Genomic DNA, 20,823 nt, shown 5'->3' on the forward strand with positions numbered 1-20,823 from the left:
AATATCGCCACTGATGTTTCCCAGAGGGGCTCCTCCGTTAGTTAACCGGTGGCGCTCTTGCAGTCCTGCCACCATGCGCCGCTAGTACCGTGGCAGATCCGCGTGTCTCGAGGCCGTGTGGTGCCCAAGTGGTCAGCACCGGTGCAGTCTCGTTCCAACTACAGATGCCCAATAGCTCTTACCCTGGCAGGGGCGCAGCTCCGTGTCGGCGACAATCATCAAATTGGAGCCGGGTGCCGTGCTCCAGTGAATGTGAAGGGCGCCTCCCGGGTACAGTGCCAGGACCCAGCTCCTTAGTGTGCGTGGATTTACTCTTCTATTGGGATAGCCAGTCACTATGCGCCTTGCTGTCGACGGTCACCCAGTAGCGTTATATCGGTTCGGGTCTTCTGGCGTCAGAAGTACAGGCGCCGCGTGTAATCAACCCCGCCAGGTCTCGGGTGGCTGCTGGTGCACGGGCGTGGGGTTGTCCTCGCTTCTGCGGCCCATCCGGCAAATATGCTTCAAGGCAGTGCTCCTTTCCGCCAACACCCGCACAACGCAGTTTTCGCCGTCTCCCTCCGGTAATTCAGGCCGCGGCTTCACCTCGCGCACCCAGGCCGCACCAGTGCCGAAAGGCTCCCTCACTCACGGTTCATCGTCGGAACTTGCAGCTAGTCTGTGACGGTCGGCTACCTCCACGTCGTTATCGGCGAACTGCAATGGGTCGGTTAGGGCCCCGGGGTCCCAGGATATTCAGCAATTGTTGCGGGCATGGGACGCAGCTAACGCGCTACACGTCCGCCATGCTCAGCTCGTGGCTATGCCCCCTGAAATCAGAGTGACTTAATGTAGCCCTGGTTCAATATGTTGTGTTTTATTTTTTTGTGCTTTGCAGGCTTCGGTCCGTCTGACCCTTTCCCACTTAAAGCACTCAGCGCCATCGTCATTCTTTAGCCAAGAGGCCTGAGGTGCTCACAGTTGATTCACTAGAGTGAATATTAATTTTCAGTACACTGGGTCCCACACGCTGCACCTATAAAAAGGCTTTTTGAAAATGAAGTAAAGTAAAGCAGCAAGACTTAAGAGGTATTATGCTGATCACAACAGCAGAAAATAATTATGCAGGCTTTTGCTTATTTTTAGGTTGCGCCTGCACAGAGCTTGCGCTGTCTTGCAATATCTTTTGCATCTTGAAAATTTTGAAAGGGCCTTAAACCCCAACCATTGCTTACCATTGCCTGGCTCCCACGTGGCTCATACATCACCCTTGTTTCCTTTCTTACTATTGGTCAGAACCTTCTCTTTGCCTCCGTCTTCCTCCTGGGCTTTCAGTCATAGAGTCTTCCTCTTGCCATGGAGCCTGGACCAAGTACTGCTTCCAATGGCCAGTATCCTTCCACTGGCTGCCCTCTTGCAGAGATACTTTTGTTTTTCATTTTATACTAGTACTCAATGGAAGTGCATGTGTTTGCAACCACTCTCTGACACTTCCACCCCATCCCATCCTTGTTGCTTGCCCTGCCTATCCCACTCCCTCCAGCTTTGTTGTTTCTTTAATGTCCCTTCTACCCCCTCCTGCTTTGTCATTACTTCCCTTGTCCCTCTGTAGTGCCTGACAACTAACCCCGAAGTCCTCTAGCCACCCTCTTTGCATGATTCTATGCTACACACATGCTTACATTTCTGATTTATCTGCAGTTCAAGTATAGAGAAGCATGTCAAGGTCTTTTGGGGCAAGGGACCTGACAATATGGCCGCTTCTGGCACAACATCCTCTATTGACGCCAGGCTGTGGATCCTGCAACTGCCAACATATACACAACATGCTGTCCCCCTCTGGTGTTACTCCCTAACAGAAAATACAAATAAGGAATGTGCTTCTCAAATGCATGGAACTTTCTGTTGAAGGCGAAAGAAGATCTCTGAGCGTGCTCTACCCCATCTCCCTCAGCTCCAAATCCAAGCTCATCACGTGACAGTGTTTCCTGCAGGCAGCCTGAAGGACATTCTATTTGAATTTTTAAACCACCGACATAACAATCTTAAATGAATACAAAGGGAAATAAAAAAAGAAGTTATTGCATTGCATGTGTGGAACTTTATACAATTCCTAGGGCTCACAATCCTGTAAAAATAAAAGTTTCTCTAACATTCTTAAGGAAATGCAATAGTCACCAAAAACAAAGTAGTTAATGATTAATCTCATAACATTTAAGGTTTTTTTCTGCAACCTTGCATGATTTCAATGAAGTTCCGGATCTAGCAAAGTTCTCTAGGTGTGGTCCTTGCTGGATTCCAAGCTTACCACATGTTTACATTCTTGCTGACCGATTTGCACTTCGCTGTAAATGGAGTTACCAGAGTTGAAAGTTGAAAATTGAATCAACTTGTATCCATAAGCATTATTTGGAGACTGTTTCTGTGTTATGCCTCTATCTCAGTCTGCACAATGTTGTCTCACACACCTTAAGCCAACCCATCATACATGGCCGCTGCAGGAGGCAGATGGGCTCTGGACTGTTGTATACATAGGCAGGGGAGTTAAAAGCCTGTTTATATGCCGTGACATGCATATTGTATATGTTGTGACATGCACTCTGACAGTGGGTCCCTCTACACAGAGGCCACTCGGTAGAGTTGGCAACAAGCATTGGCAAAACCAATAGATTTCACCTATGCAAAATCTATTAGCTTTGGCAATATTTTTTTTTCATTTTGCACAGACAAAGAAAGCACTATGACGTGGCAGTATTGACAAAGCCAATAGATTATGCAAATTCAAAACCTATTGGTTGTGCCAATGCTTGTTTATTGAGGGATTACAGGTAAAACTATACAGACACACCATCTGGCGACTGCAGCTCTTCTCTCAGAACTGTGTTCTTTATATCCCATTTCAGGCAAACTGGGATGGGCTTCACTAGCACCGTTGCCCGTGTGGGCGGCATTGTGGCTCCTCTTGTGCAGATGACCAGTGATTACTTCCGGTTCCTGCCTTTGATGATCTATGGGGGTGCTGCTTTTCTTTCTGGGATTGGAGCTTACTTCCTGCCGGAAACACTAAACCTTCCGCTGCCAGACACAATAGAAGACATGGAGAGGTATGTAGGATGGTGATGTTTGCTTTCTCTTTGAGTTAAACTGTGCAACATATGCTGAGTCCTGATTTTAGTTTTTTTTGCATTTTCCTTTTATTTACACTGGCCATTACAAGAACACTGAAAACATCATAAACCATTTAATATATATTCAGATAAAAAAAAATAATAATTGATAGTGTAACACTCGTTTACATGGAGCTAAACTGCAAAACAAAGGCCTTAACCTTAACTCAGAGGAAACAGTAGTTTATATCTGAGTAATAAATGGAGAGACAAATGGAAGATTGCTAAACAAACCACTAATACCGAAGACAAGAAATGCATCACTTACAAATCACAGAAACGTTCATAGTTATAGAAACATAGGTATCTCACGCATACATATAAATATACAGAGTAGAACATAAGCTGTTCACTGACTAGAGAGGCGTACACTTACATTGAGATGGAGGGGATCATGCTGACCTTGAAACACAATCACCGAGAGAAACATGAGAACCTCTCACAAATTAAAACACAACTACATGCATAACAAAAGAGATGAGTTTACATTGTCCTATATGAGTATGACAGTAAGAGAGAGATACACCAATATTCACTATTCTAAGACAGTCTTTTATATATGTGGAGATGTGTGGCTCACTGGTTAGAAGCCGCAGACCCTGAAGCAGAGATCAGGTCCGGGACCAGCGTTCAATTCCCGCCTCAGCAGGTCTTGGGCTCAATGTCTGCAGACTCGATAATTCTTGCCTCGGCGCCTACTCTAATCATGGGTCCCACCTGCAACTCTAATCTCCAAAATGGCCCCAACAGCGCTGGGATGCCTGGCTTCACCTTGGGGGTGCCCAGGAGGGGCATCTCACAGGGAGACAGGAAGGGTTCCACAGCGGTATACAGCGCAGGGACGCCCCTTTGCTGGGGCAGCTGTGCGCTTTACAAGTATACCACATTTACATTTACATATAAACTATGTTGAATAAGCATTTTTCACACAGCTGGGCTTACCATTTGAGAAAGCCTGACCACCAGAAATAGGAAGCAAAATATTTAGGCAGATTTGGAAGACCTATTCAGAATATCACCTTATAAAACCCTCTTCCCATAAGATCCAGGTTTATATTTAGATGGTTGCTAGTTAGCCAGTCGCAGGGTAGATTGTGACTAATTTATGCTATTTACTTGGACTCTGGTAAACAGTAGAAAATATTTATTATTTAGCCAGTGGCCATGCCATGAAAAGAGCAGAAAAACTTCACTATTTAGCCTGAGGATAGGTAAATAGCAGACATTCTGAATTGTTTGTCCGTCAGCTGTCAAAAACAAGTACATAATGATGAGTACTTTTGTGGGCACAAACCCTGTGATTTTGCGATATGCGACCATTGTTACTAAAGCTGGATTAGATGCAAGCATTTATAGGTAATCCTGTGCAATTTCTTTATTACGCCGGAGTAATCGAAGTAATTTTGGTAACTCTAAATTGCTCTTGTGATGCAAAATTATAAAAAAATTAGGTAATCCCCCCCCCCCGCACACTTAGGTCTTCCACTCAGAACAAGTTTAGGACCCCACGCATCAATAGAGCCAAAATGGGAGGACGTTCGTTTTCCCTGCTGGCTCCCTCCTTATGGAACTCCTTACCCCAATTTTTACGCTCTGAATTATGCTTTCTGACATTCCGTAAAGGAATTAAAACCTGGCTGTTTAATACTTAATCCTCTGGTTTGACGTTCCTCCCACCCCCTATACCGTTCAGTTTGCCTTAGCGCCGGGAAACCTCCGGGTAGCTGCGCGCTTAACAAATGTAATTATAAATAAATAAATAAAAAATCCCAACTGCACGTGAAATTAAAAGTAATTTCACCGCAGATGCGCTGGAACAACAAACTTAATTAACAAGTATGAGTGGCTACTGACTAGTGCTATTCCTGTTCTGTTGCTGTCAAAATGCATCCTAGGGTCTAAATGCTGGGTTATGCAGCTGAAGTAAACCCAATTAATTTTGAGGCAATTTCAAAACTACACTACAGCAAATTACTCCCATCCGTACATATAGATCTAAAGGTACCAAATCTTTTAATGTTTCTAAGTTATTTTGACAGACATGGCATAGAATGCAATATGATTACACCATTAGCCAACACGCATCGACTTGGGGGGCCCTTTATGAAGCTATCTCATGACGCATAAGACGCCTTTAGGTATTAGTTGCGCTCTACAAATAAATACGTAAATAAATGACTAACACATGATCCTAATCCTTTTAGTTTTACCTGCATAGGTTGCTAGTAATATATTTTTTTAGGAACTTTACAAAAATAGTTGAAGCCATTTCTCCTCCACAGCTATGTGCTCGCTCTTGCTCACAAAGCCATGGGAATGTTCCAGGCCCAGAAACACAATCATGAAAAGGCTCCATGCTATTACATCAGATCGGTTGTGAAGTAACCATTGAATTATGGAGTTAATATTTCTGGTGCAGTTCAATTACATAAATCAGACTAAAACACCTGAAAACAATGACTTGTAAAAGCAAAGGCCAGAGCTGGAAATGTTGTATCCCAGTGACATACTGCCATCTGATATTTAAGGTGAAATTATCAAAATAGAAGCAATTGTAAAAGTCCCCTTATGAAGTCACTAACAGAGAATAATTGGGAGACGTCATTCCAATCTCATGATGAGAGGATGAAAAACTAGGGCCCTGATTTAGAGTTTGGGGTCATGAAGTTAATTCTGTCTGGACTGTGGACAAATCTCTACATTGAAGGAACTGTCTATGAAGGAAAAGTTTGACAAACATGATGACTAGCCAGCAAAATGCTAGGAGTTTTCTCCCAGGATCTTGAGGTAAATTGTTTTTTCCCCTTGTGCCTTACATGGAGGTTTTTACCCCAAATATGGTGGACTGTGTAAAGTCAGCCCTCCAACGAACCCATCTCTGTTGGACCACCAAAGGAAGTATTCCATCACGAAACCATGAGAAAAGGAATGGGACTATAATTAATTGAAGTGAATGTCAATAAAATATGAATGAATATTACACGTAAATACGAGAAAGAAATATAGGCATAAAAGAAACAGAGGAAAATAAACTCAGAGTTTTTGTAATCATTGACTATTATTTCTTACAATATTAGTAATAGACTCTGAATAAACAAAGGCATTTTGTTACGTCCATTCTTGTGGCCTGCAGATTTATCATTTCAAAGTTTCCCTATTATACTCACTTTCCAGACAAAAGATGGTAATCCACTAATGCATTGTCAGCAGTTATTTGGGGTGATTCTCTTTCAAATGTCAATTTCTGGCTGTAGCTCATACATAGGCTGTGTGCTAAGTGATCGTTCTCACAGTAGTAGCAAACATGCTGGTTCCAAGCAGAGGTATCTAGGCAGTTCTTTCTGATAAATATGTATCTAAAACAAACACACAATAAAGGGTGAGATATCAACCCCTTGCTGTCATCAGCCTTCCTGAAGAGTCAAAAGACACAGATTAAAGGGAAGCCCTGCATAGACATGTTGTCTCCTTTAAGAAGAGAAATCTCTGAGCTGCCCCTTATTCCTAACATCTGCCCTACATCGTTACTCAAATAGAAGCAATGCTAATAAGGCCTCACAGAATTTCTGTTATAAGCATTTTATCCATCTTCCCTCATGTCAATGTCTGAGTCGCTATCCACCAGCCACTTGGGTGCAGTCAAGGCTCTTCCACTGTCTATGGAAGCTGTATGTCCTCTCCATCACATCATGGACCAGTGGGATCCATGTACTTAGACTTTCACCGTCCACACAGTCTACACACTTGCTACATATCCATTGCACATACACACACATGGACTACTTGACTGGTTTAACACTCATTTCCCCACTGCTGGCCGTCCAAACACTTCCACTACATATGTATCTCCACCACTCTTCATCTGGCCCCTAGAGTTTCACAGACCACTGGTCTGGTACTGGATTTATCACTGCTGGTCTTTATTCCCAGTGATATCACAGCTGGCGATCAGATCTCTTTGTTACTTATAATCCCTCCTTAAGGCATCTGAAATGATCTATCTGGAAACTCCCTCACCACCTCTTCTGCTCATCTGAGCCTTCTTATGACCCTGAGCTCCCCTTTACTGATTTCCATAGCCCTTTAACCCCTTTTGTTAGCTGTTAGCCATTTTTGCTGCCTTCAGCCAATTGTTTCTCAAACCCTTTCTGCTATTATTAACAGACCAAAGTCCTTTTCACTCATCTAACTTTAGACCCCTCTGACAAGTTCCAGTCTTGTGCCAGAACAACCAGGTTAGGTAGATAAGAATCCAGCCAACCAGCTGGATCAGGGTGAGGATCACTTGTACCAGTGTCTTCTAGGTATGTACACAGGTCCTGGTTCTCCCTATTAGGTTCTCTTGGGCTGGGTTTGTTTATTTTGGTCCTGTCCTATTGGTCCTTGTGGCTTAGGTCGTCCCAGTTCCCCTGACCTTCATCAGCCTGTTCCTTATACCCTATTAACTGATCCTCCTCCTCTACTTGATACGTCTTGTCCAGGCCACTTTGGTTGTGACCCCTATGGTCCTCCTAGCCCTGTTACGGGCACTGCTAATTCTGATCCTTCTAGTCCAACTAAATCCTCCTCATCTCAGGGGCTGTAAGTTAGGAGAGTTCAAGCCTACTTTACAGAGCCCGATGTATTGACCATTGGATGGAATATCCCTAATTGGAGGGATTTCCCTAAGGTTGAAACAAGCTAATAATTGCTTGAAATGTCAGCTTACCGCCCCATGATGCTAACAGTAGTTTACATCAGGTCTAAAGATTTTGAAAGGTATCTGACACAGCAGCAACTGCTAGGTCCTGTCTTCTGTCACTCATCATTACTTTCCAAAGAAAACTAGATGGAGAAACTGCATTTCTTCTTTTCATGCGTACCACAATAAGATAAGGGTTTCACAAGAACTCTGAAGAAATTGCAGTCTATTGATATTCATTGGGGGGAGTACAGGAATGGGCATAGTCACCAGAGCCTGACGCTGTAAAGTATGCATGCTCTTAAAAGTCACCAGTCTCAGATGATGCCCATCTGTAGAATGCTGCCCCTCCAGCCTAAACAAGGGTCTAACATGGGGGCCATATTTACAAGGCCATGAAAGCCACACAGGGTGGCTTTACTTCGCCTTGTAAATCAGTAGCGGCTGGGGTCGGGAAAAAGTGGTAAGCAGCGCTGTGGGCAGTAACAAAACGAACACAAACAAATTTAGCTGCCGCTCGCCGCTCTTCTGCTCACTGCCCTTTTGCTTCTCTGGTCACAAGCTGAGGCTCCCCTATGGCCAAATCCAGAAGCTGCTCTCAGGGTGGTTATACCTATGAGAGCAGCGTCGAGATTGGGCAGAGAGGGCTGATTGTGCTCTCCACTGGGGCCTGGATGCCTGTGCCAGGTGTTTTCCACCCAGCAACGCAGCTGGGTTGGAGAGACGTCAGTGCGCATGTCAGTTTGGCTGTCCTATGACAGCTGGCCAAACCAATATTCCCCGCCTGCCTCCTCCCTGATGCTGTCATCATCATGGCCATAATCCAAGGCTTGGCGCCCACCATGAACAAAAATAAAATTATAATAAAACTGTTTTTTTATCAGTTTCTTTTTTGTTTTCCTCTGTGGACAGGGGGAGACGCTCCTCCACAATAGCGAAGGAGCCGCTGCTATTATAAATATGCCTATGGAAAACGTTTAAAAAAAATATATATATAACTTAATTATAGAAAAGACACCACTAATTGTCCTCTCCTAACCTAATCATGCTCATAAAGAAATAAATCTCAATTTAGTCAAGAACACTTGTATTCCTATATAGACTAGTGCTACATTAATCACTCTTAGAAGAAATATCAAAGCTGTTTATTATTTCTTTAAGCTTATTTTTTTCTTTTTAAGTAACACTCATTTTTGCCAAAACACATATATATACAAACACAAATATATATAATTTGTACAATACAAACAAACAACATATTCAAAAAGTAACCAATTTGCTGGTCTAAACAGCCCACAGCTATTTCCATAGAAGGATGTTGACTTATAATTATGTCACAACATTCCCTATATCCCGTCATCAACAAAAAGGAAGAGCTTCAGTGTGTCAATTCCTTTTTCCCTCCAAATTAAATTGAGCTCCTTATTCATATAATGTCATATATTGTATCTCAATTTTCTTATGTTGATGCCTTTATATATACAGTCGACGTGTTTCAGCCTTTTTCTTAATTCAGGCCTCTTCTGGACTTTGGGGCAATTCAACCAATTAATTCCTATAGGTTAAGATATAAATTGACTTTTAGTCATCAATTATATTACCATGCGAACACACACCACTCAAAAAAGAGGAAAAATTCTTAAAAAACAATTCAGTACAATCTGATTTCCTCGAGGTAATTGGCAGTATGTACACATTAAGTCTAACACCCAAAGTGACCAGGATTTATTAAACAAAGAGAGGTCCAAAAATATGTTAATTAAAAGTCACTAAACACCATTATAGCCCTCATCACCCAAATAGCTGACTTCAATTATCGTGTAAGTGAAAATACTCTGGGAGGAAATAACCTATTACCCGCTTCTACGGGGTCACTGTTCCTTTTTCTCAAGGGGCAGATACAGCGTTGCCTACAACAAACAAAACGTTCAAATAAGTCTAGCCCCCATGATTGCAAACGGGATAAATGTAACGCTAAATTAAATATCGGGAAAAACGTGCTCACCATGAATAAAATACTCTTTCTATGTATCATGGGACCAAATCACTAACTGCTCCTGCAACCACGGAACGCCGAATCTAGAAAGGCTTCCGGGTTAGAAATAAACGGCGGACTCAGTCGAGTCTCCACCCACCATTACGCTGACTTTCCCCTAGATAATTGAAGTCAGCTATTGGGATATTTAGACAATATATATTTGTATATACAGGATATGGATACATGATGGGTCGAAGTTAATTTCCCCCTCAAATGCTTCGTGAGCTGTAAAGAGTCCTCAATGTTTGGATTGCTTTACAAGAGATTTTGACCTAAGGTGCGTGGTCAGTATATAACAGGGCTTTTGATGAGGAACCGGTCACGTTTGGGCGATGAGGGCTATAATGGTGTTTAGTGACTTTTAATTAATATATTTTTGGACCTCTCTTTGTTTAATAAATCCTGGTCACTTTGGGTGTTAGACTTAATCTGTAATTACTGCCAATTACCTCGAGGGAATCAGATTGTACTGAATTGTTTTTTAAGAATTTTTCCTCTTTTTTGAATGGTGTGTGTTCGCATGGTAATATAATTGATGACTAAAAGTCAATTTATATCTTAACCTATAGGAATTAATTGGTTGAATTGCCCCAAAGTCCTGAAGAGGCCTGAATTAAGAAAAAGGTTGAAACGCGTCGACTGTATATATAAAGGCATCAACATAAGAAAATTGAGATACAATATATGACATTATATGAATAAGGAGCTCAATTTAATTTGGAGGGAAAAATGAATTGACCCTTTGAAGCTCTTCCTTTTTGTTGATGAGGGGATATAGGGAATGTTGTGACATAATTATAAGTCAACATCCTTCTATGGAAATAGCTGTGGGCTGTTTAGACCAGCAAATTGGTTACTTTTTTAATATGTTGTTTGTTTGTATTGTATAAATTATATATATTTGTGTTTGTATATATATGTGTTTTGGCAAAAATAAGTGTTACTTAAAAAGAAAAAAATAAGCTTAAAGAAATAATAAACAGCTTTGATATTTCTTCTAAGAGTGATTAATGTAGCACTAGTCTATATAGGAATACAAGTGCTCTTGACTAAATTGAGATTTATATCTTTATGAGCATGATTAGGTTAGGAGAGGACAATTAGTGGTGTCTTTTATATAATTAAGTTATATATATATATATATATATATATATATATATATATATATATATATATATATATATATATATATTAAACGTTTTACATAGGCATTGTTTTCGTTTAACTTGCTTTATTCCCAGATGCCTTTGGGTTGTTCGCGTCCCCCTGTCTATAAATAGAGCTATTATAAATATGGGCAGGCACACTGCACCTCCAGAGCATCATATAAGTGACTCGGCTGCATTAATGGGCTGCAGGGGTGTTGTAAAGATTCCCCTGAATCTCATTCATGGTACAATGTATTGTAATATTATCAGATATGGTGAGCTTAGGGTTATGGAAACTGACACGTTTTCTGAATAATTAGATCACAGCTATCCTCAGAGGTGAAGACATGGACACAGCTAAGGCAACAAAGGGTCATTCCACTGACCATCAAGACACACATTTTGATTACAAAAGCAGAAAAACAGTATGCATGCAAGCACAAAATAGTTCACTATCATTTAGCAAATAGGACACATAAAACATTGCGAAATCGATATTTAGAAACCCCTCTCTTATTGGTTAATGCACAATTAACACTGATATCCCTACTCAGAACAAGGGAACAGAGGCTTTCCTCACAAACCCATTCTTTAAACGTGTTGGCCCCTTTATGGTTCCTTACTTTTTATGCTAGGTTTATGCAAGGTTTATGCTCTAAGAAGTTAGAACAAATACCATAAACTAAAATATCAATCCACAATCAAAACTTTTTACCAAATAAAGGGAATATCACGTTTAATACTAATGTAATTTTTATGATGTTGAGTAATGTCACATTGGACTTCATATCTCTAGATGATGATTAAAAATTGCCTACTAGGAATTCACACTTCTGAAAATTGAACCATCCTAGCCAAGTCCTCTATATGCCCAGACATGAAAGCTCTATTTAAGCCATTTGTTCAGTAATGTTGTGGATCACTGCTACCTGTCCGCAGAGAGCATCCATACTTACATACACCCATATTTTATGAGAAAACAGAGAAGACAAGCATGAATAAATTAGCTTAGGGCAAATTAGGATGTCTGAAATGCAACACATTATCTGTGCCCATTTAATATTCATGATATTTCAGTTCCTCTAAGCTAAGGTTGTTTATTACATCACATGTATGTGCATTAGATTTCAAGTCATCTTGAAATCATTTGATTTTATTTGCATTTGATTTCATTTGGATCTTTTGCCTTCTTCTCATTTCCATCATTTTTAAACACACAGTAAAACCAAAGTGATTGATGAGGAACAAAAAGAAACAATACTTCTGAAGAGCACAGGCATGGAGAAGACAAACCCAGCCGGATAACCAGAATGAAAAAAGAGATTCTTCAAATGAGGAGGATTCATTAAGAAGGGGATAGGCCTCAGAGGGGTTGCCTGCAACAGTTCAATGCCAGCGAATTGTGATGATGTCCAATATATTTACAATCCACACGATGTCTTCATGGAAATTCGCTCTGTTTTAAAATGGCTGGCCTCTGATTCCTGAATTCAAGTGTATGCAAAAGAACCAGATTTACATGTGTAATCAGTCAGATATAATGTTTTTGAGTTGACAATACTCTAGACACAGAATAGGGCTGATGTGTCTACAGAATAGTATTCAGAGGCAATTTTTAATTCCCCACTATATGTATTCACTTTCACCATCAGTCACTCAAAAGTTCCCCTACCATATTTTGTCAACATATTACTGCACAATGTGTGCTACTTTCTCACTTCTTTCAATCAACCTACAGATGACCCTGAATTTTGCTGTGTTTTCTGAATCTGGATACATTGTTAACTGTGTAATCTTAATTATATAAAGCCTTTCTGCCCACTCATAAGCCTATACCTCCAGTTAGGAAAGTAATTGAGGTGATCCCTCCAAGAGGGAATTATCTATCTGGAAGCGAAAATAGAGGGACATGGTATAGGTTTTCACATACTTATGATACCGTACAAGTTATGTGACAGAAGGGCACCCAACAAACTTATTTGACAACAACTATTAAAAGCCCCTCTTCAATTTCTCCATACCTATTTAGGTGCTGAAATATCCAACCCACTTTATTATAAATGTCCTTGCATCTAAGCTACAGATGTAAAGTAATAAATCCATTTTCTAAGCTTGCATTTTACCTGTTCCATTCTATTTAAATTATAACTGCTTGTTGTGGCAGGATTCCTTGTTGATTATCATTGAGTGTAACAAATATGCATGTGTGTTTAGGCATTTCAGCAAAGAAATTCTTTTTGTAAAGCATGTGTTACAAATGTGTTTGGATTTCTTAGTAACGTCATAAATAACAAGACTGCAGCTTGAGATGTCTATCTGATATCAGTCAGACCAGCTCAGTGAAAAATGTTCCTTTACTCACAATTACCAGACTATGATTCTGTTTCTCTAATGATCTGTGCTTTTCTAGAATGACTGGCAGTGTTCATTCTAATTTTCTATTGGATCATAATGCAATTCCTGGGGTGATGGCTGATGTAAGAGGAACAGCTGTTTCTGGGGCCAAAGGGAATCTGCCTAAAACTTTCAGAATTCATCACCGCTTGTGTGAGCATAAGGTTTTTTTTAGGGATAAAGTGTATTAAGTTATTATACAAATACAATAAGATAAAATACAGGCATGCACACGAAGCAGATAATTAAAATCGAAAGTTATAAAAAAAAACTACATTTCTAGAAAATATTTGTAAGATCAGGAAATTAGAAAGAGAGCAAAAGAAAACGTATATTAATGTGTTACTCTATCTCTCTGTCGAGAATAAAAGAGCAACCACATAACATTAATAGAATCAAAGAGCAAAAAAAATTGGCAAGCATATTTAACAATTAATAATAATGATATTCAAAAAATCATAGAGGTTTAGGCACTTCTTCAATTCAAGTATCATGTAAACGTGTATTGCTTGCAGAAAAATCTAGAAAATGTATTACAGATAACCAAAGAAGGCCTATTTTGATGGCAATGGTAACAGGGTGGACATATGCTTTGTCAAGCCTAAGAGTATAACAGGGTCCATACCACCATGCCTGAAAAGTTATGGCAGGAGAATCCTTCCATTCCTTGTTATTCTGTTCGAATGCAGCTGCAAGTAGTAAACCAATTATGTGAATATCGTCATAGTGAGATGACCAATCAAGAGGGGAGAGTTGGATCAATCTTATGTAGTGTAGAAGCAGTAATAAATAGTCTGTTAAAGATAAAAAAAAATAGAGTTTTAATGACATTAGCTGCTCTAGATGATTTCCTCATTTTAGTCCCAATTGTATTCCATAGGGGAATTGAAAAAGAGGTTTGTAGGTCAGGTTCCCATTGGAGTTCCACCTCTATTTTATCTCAGTCATTAGGTAAAGAAGTTAGATTCTTATATATTTGGAATGCAGTTGGGGAATTTTAGAAATTTAGCTTACACTAGGTTCTTGAGAAGAAGCTGTATGCTTATGTAGGAGTTGATTATAGGAAAATTGAACCAAAGAGATTAAAGATATGATTTTAGTTTGATATGAAGATGGAAAGGAGAAGCGTGATTCAGTTAATGTGAAAGGAATACAAACATCATTGTGAAAGAGTTGACAAATCCATTTAAGTCCTTTTGCATGCCAAGCTCTCCAAACGAGAGTTTTGTTGTTTATTTTAATATATTTATCAAACCAAATTGATGACTGTAGAAATTGTTCTTTAAGTTTTGATGAGAAATAAGAATAGTTTCTAGAATTTTAAATCTATTTCTGTATATTTTGAGGGATGATAGAGATTTTGTGCAAAAGATAGAAATTCTTTAAAAGAAAAGGGTGGAAAAAAGTATTTTTGAGGTCAACACATGAGGGAGAACTTAGAAAATCATTATCAAGAAAAGAAGGTATTTGTTTAAGAAAGAAAGCACATGTTGTGCCCCCCCACACATCCAGACACCATGTGACAGGCACCACATTTTGCACATCCATGCAACGTGTGCCAGGCACCAAGTGCTTCTTTTCAATGCAGCTTGTGCTGCAGTCCTTTTTCTGGGCCACAGCACCAGCCGCAGTGGAAGAAGGCACTTGTCCGCCAGCCAGCCCAGCGGGCAGATCGACATGCAGATGGCAGTCCAATCATCCTATTACAGTTGGTTTCCTGACCAACCTGATAGCTGGTGGCAGTACGACTGCCTGACTTCATGAATAGGACAATAGTGTCTTTGATGGAAGCTTTAAACCATAGACCAAGATATTGAATTTTATTCGGATTCCACTTAAAGGAAAAATTGAAATCTGCATTGAAAAATGTGAATGATTTAGAGGAAGAATTATACACTTATCCACATTTTATTAGGAACCTGAAATGGATGCAAACTTTTCCACCTCTGTTAGAAAAGCTGGTAAATAAGGCTGTGGTTGTGAGATAAAAAGTAAAATATCATCAGCATAGAAGGGCTTTAGGGCAAGAATGACCAAAAGAGAAGAAAGAGGACAGCCTTGTCAAACAGCCCAGTAAAAGGTAAATAATAAAGAGATGAGGTCATTGGCTAAGGTGGAGGCTTCAGAAGAAGAACATAACAAGGAAATATAATTAGTAAATGTTGTACCAAAGCCGAACCAGAAAACAGTAGAATGAATAAAAGGCCAACTTAAAAGCTTTTTCGGCATCCAAAGTAATAGCTGCTAAATAATGTTTGCATGAGTTGGATTTGCTTAGGACATTTAAAAATAATCTAGTGTTGTCTGAAATATACCTTTAATACAACCACATTGTTCTTTTCCAATCAATTGAATTAAAAGGATATCCAGACTAAGGGCAAGGATGTTTGCAAATATTTTATAATCTAAATTAATAAGGGAAATTGGTTTCTAGTTTTTACATAATGTTGGGTCTTTGCTTTCCTTGGAGCGAAGACAAATTAAAGCTTCTTGAAATGAGCCCCCAGAATCATCAAAAGATATAAAATAAAGAAGCAATTGATGTCATTTAGGAATATGAAGTTTGGAAAATTTGACTAAAGCTCCATAGTGAAACCGCCAGGTTAGATAGAAGATAAGTATTTAAAGATATATTCTTGATTGGTTTGAAATTCTGGAGTGTATAGGGTCTGAAAGAAATTATTAAATTGCAAAAGGATATCTTCATTCTATAGACAGTACAATTAGTAGAGGTCAAGAGAAAGATGATTTTGGTATGCTCTTTTTAAGTTACAAAGTAGTTAGAGAGAAGTTTCCCAGCCTTATTTCGACATCCATAATATTTGACACTGGACTTAAGTAAATATAATTTACAAACAAAAAGTAAATTGGGGGTTGGGAAGAGTGTACAGGAGAAAATATATTCTTCAATGTTGGATTACATAATCTCCACTCTTTGACGAGGTATCTTTGTTGTTTAGTTGATGGAAATTGGGAATGTATATGTGAGGGAAAACATCTAGATTTAGTATGCTGATCCATAATGGGTATAAATACCATATAACAATTTCTAACTACTAATAAATAGTCATCAGTCTAAGACATCACTTTAGACAATATCTCAGGCCAGAGAGATTTGTCTGGAGTAGTGGATGGATAAAGTATAAAAATAGTCATAGGTATTTTATTAACATACAGGGAGACAAAAACCTACCTATCCATAGTATAAGAATCCTGAGAATTACATACCCAGCATTTATGAGTATAAAAGCCACACCATTATGTTTCCCTGTAGCGAGAGAAGCAAACACATGGCCGAACCATTGTCTTATATGTTAAGAAGGTAGAATAGAAAAGAGGTAAAGAAAAGGAGATAATAATGCAATAAACTAGAGAAGATAATAGAAAGATATAGCAATATAAAAAGAAGGAAAACTTGAATAATAAAAATAGAGAGTAGAGAATAAAGATTTAACACACAAAAAGCGATAACAAAAGGAACATGCCAACACAACAAACAAAAAGTTGAGAGTGGTGGAACCAATGAAAAGGGATGACAACTTAAACTCGCACGATCAGCAAACGAAAGAAGATGAAAGCACATGAAACACTATAATGAGGAAATCTCAATGAGACATGGGGTATACCTAAAAGAAAAGGCACACACATATGAATTATAGAACAAATAGGCCAATATGTAGGAAACCATTAATTATCAGTTTTTATACTTAAATATATTTTAAGATAAAATCAATAGGGCTACTGAAACCAGAAATTAAGCATTAGTTAGTTTAGATGTGTTCATGTCCTCTCCTCTGCAGGAAACAAAACAATTCTGCAATAGAGAGGTATCCTCATAAATTGTAGTCTTTTATTACAAGTTACTTTAAATAAACATGGATGGAATAAACCAAATCTTGCCTTGAGAGAGCAAAGAGATGGTCTCATTTCCAGAAAGGTTTTCCTTCTGTTTGATGTGCCCTTGGCAAAGTCCTGCACACAAAATAGGGTGGAACCAGACCATGAAATGTGACCCTTGGCTAAAGCTGCTTTGATGACTTTAAGAAAATCCAGATATTCCAAAGAATAAAGAATTACTCATCTAGGTTTCCTTGAGGATGAGGCTGACCAGGGAGAATCTTTGAATATTTAACAAAGGAGAAGGTGGCAAAACCAAAAGCTTGGGGAGAAAAGTTGGAAAGAAAGCTGTGTGATCTGGAGAATATGCAATGTTACATCGCATGTGATACAGCGCATGCCATTACAACGCAAGTTGTTACATTCCATACATTACAATGCAAGTTGTTTGAACAACTTGATATGTATTGGGCACTGAATGTTGGAAAAGTATAATTTACTATTCCAACTACAGTCTGTACAACCGTAGGGAAGGTGTTGGATTTTAAATCCTACACCTTCTGCCCCTACCGCACGTCGTTGTAAAGACTTGCGTTGTAATGGTTTGCGAGGTAACAACACAGTTGTTGCAATGACCATGTTGTAATGGTATGCGATGTATCGCATGTGATGTAAAGGATGTCTCCCGATCAGGACAATCCAATCATACAGCAAGATGATAGATGTGCAAATTGTTCCTCTTATTTCCAAATCTTTGGTGTGCTTCCTTAAGGATAAGATTTCAGACTATAATGATTTTACTGTTTGTGCTGTATTCTCATGTATCGTAACCCTGTGTTCTATCTGAGGGACCCGATCATTCACATGTAACCATTTTTATCCAAATTTTTTAGTTTTTTATTGGTGTCCTCCATGTAAGGTTTAAGCTCTTAAATTTCTTCCAATCATAATTCCATTGAAATTGCATGATTGGATTTTGTGGGAGAATGAAGACTCTTTTTTTTACTTGTTTATTGGTTGAAACATTAGATGTTGTTGGAAGATATTTTAGTGTTGGAGGTGGGGTGAGTGTCATATTTTTAAGGGGAATTCTGGCAAACTTTCCCAGTATCTTCCATGTTTTCCAGAACAAAAGAAGATTAGTAATGATGGATTTATTCAAGCTCAAATGCAAATTCCTTGCCCTGCCCATATTTTAGACATGGGGGCAAATAAGGGTCAGTAGTTCTTGAAGGCAGACACGGAAGGAATGTCAAATGATGACAAATTCTCTGTTTGCAATTTTGTAAATAAATATTAACTCCACAAAGCATTAAAGCATCAAGCTTAGAGCAGTGAGAATATCATAAGCTGCGCATTATGATGAGAGGAGAGATAAAATAGCAAGAGCAATTTTCTGCTCAGTGCAACCATCGCCTAATAGTAGAAATACCTGTAAAAAGGCATTTGAAATGGAACGGAGGAGGAGCAAAAGGGTAAAGCTGCTAGCCAGACTTACTGTAAGTTTGAAAGCTCTCACACCGGAATACAGAAACCAGCATGAAAACAGACTTTTATGGAGAGTGCCAGCATTATGAGGAGAAGGTCTGTAAGCAACAAAATGGGGGGCATGACTTACTGCTTGCCGCTCCTGCCGCACGTTTCCAAAATATGTGGAGTAGAAGGCAGGAAACAAGCTGGTGACCGTAACTAGTGGAGCCACAGAAGTTCTGACATCAAAATATGATGGGCCTGCATGGAAGCAGCTGGTTTGACAAGAACACAGTTTGATTCTCCACTGCATCGTCATGGAGCTCCAGTGAAGGCGGCCCGTCTCGGTCAGAACCGAGTCATGCCTCCCTGTGAGCGTGAGGTTGATGATGCCTCAACACGAAGAAGAGTAAGATTTAAGATCAGGACGTTTCTTTGTCTGGGTTCAGACTGGATTTAAATCTTTAACCACAGATGGATGTGTGACAGCGAAGTCTATTGCTGCTGACACCCGACTGAGCTTTAAGAGGCTCAACAAGTCAGTCAAAACTCATCTGTGGGCTTCAGTGCAAGCAGGGGTTATGAGACTGCAACCAAGGTGGCTGAGACGTTTACAAATAATGTTCTGGGATCTAAACTACTCTGGTTAATGAAAACAGACACCAAGTACATGCCTTTCATCACCTCTCGACTCTAATGGCAGTGAGGCAAGGAAATCAAAGCTTCTCAGAGAGGTATTGTGGGAGTATAAGCTGAGAACTTAACTAACACATAGGAGAGCTCATTGGTAAGTCTCCAGCTTAGTGTTTTAGCTTTATGAAAAAGGAGAAGTGATTTATTACACTTAACCAAAACATAAATCAGTCTCTGACTGGTTACTCCTTCACAACGGTGACGGATATCCCATCCGGCAAAATATAAATTCCAATAATACTATGGGATTGACATTTCTGCGGATGGGAGTAACCCATCCGGTGAAATATTAATCACAAATAATGTATTCAACTGTGCACACGGTTCTATCAAGGTGCTATAGGTAAGGCAATAGGTGAAACAACCATTACAACGCAGTCATTATAACACAATACATTTACAACACAGTCATTACAATGCAACTGCCTTTACATCACATGCCATTATAATGCAGGTCACTACAAATCATGCCATTACAATGCATGTCACTTCAACCCATGCCATTACAATGCATTATAAGGTAAGTAATGGGAAATACCCCTACACTACTCTTACCCTACTGTTGCACTCACTGGAGTCATATTAGTAATTCTTACCCCTACACTATCCAACACTTTCCCTACTGTTGCACTCACTGGAGTGGGAATAGTAATTTTTACCCCTAAACTATCCAACACTTACCCTACTGTAGCACTTACTGTAGTGGGAATAGTCATTTTTACCCCTACAATATCCAACACTTACTCTACTGTTGCCCTAAAAATGTTATGCATTGTAATGGTATGCGTTGTAATGGAATGTATTGTAATGGAATGCGTTGAAAATGTAATTTCTAAAAATGCGTTGTGATGGCATGCGTTGTAAAATTATGTGTTGTAATGGATGTTGCAATGTAAAACCACGTTGTAAAGGCATGAGTTGTAAATGGTTGCGTTGTAACGTGTCCTATTCAGGCAATAGTGATCTATGTAGGGAGATGCAGGAGCATGATCACAGTGGGTAGTGCGAGCAGGTCACTATGACTATGACACGCAGATCATTCACTTAATCGTTCCCCTTTTCATAATGGTTAGAACTTAGGCCCACAGTTTCAGTTCTAAGTCACACCTGTCTGTTGTCTTTAGCTCCGGTTTTAGGTTTTACTGTCACTGGTGTAGCAGGATCCCAAAGCAACATCCTCACTATGTGTGCTGAATGTATGGTACCCCACTTTCTCAGAACTGCAGGTGGAGTTGCAGATTTCAAGGGTATTCAGCAGGGCAGCTGCAATCTCTGGTAATGCAATACCATCCAAAACACAAAACCACCACACAAATGATGATGAGAGCCCATCCACATGTTAGTGGTAAGTCAGTTTTTGCTCACTCTAGCTTGCTGTGTTACTAAATTTATTTTCCGATTCAGGTACTGAAATTA

At 39.5% G+C, this 20,823-nt stretch overlaps 1 protein-coding gene across 1 annotated transcript in view; it reads left to right on the top strand.

Moving 5' to 3' along the window:
• The window catches only part of LOC147691769 (solute carrier family 22 member 6-A-like), a 557,304-nt gene extending 543,593 nt beyond the window's left edge, over positions 1-13,711 (top strand). Inside the window, exons 9-10 of the mRNA XM_086938063.1 lie at positions 2,883-3,083; positions 12,234-13,711. Of these exons, the coding sequence (XP_086794189.1) occupies positions 2,883-3,083; positions 12,234-12,318 (286 nt within the window). The 3' untranslated portion in view covers positions 12,319-13,711. The remainder of the gene's footprint in view (positions 1-2,882; positions 3,084-12,233) is intronic.
• Positions 13,712-20,823: the final 7,112 nt, after the last annotated feature.

This window comes from Lissotriton vulgaris, chromosome 9 (genome assembly GCF_964263255.1).
Source record: "Lissotriton vulgaris chromosome 9, aLisVul1.2, whole genome shotgun sequence".
Taxonomy (NCBI): Eukaryota; Metazoa; Chordata; class Amphibia; order Caudata; family Salamandridae; genus Lissotriton; species Lissotriton vulgaris.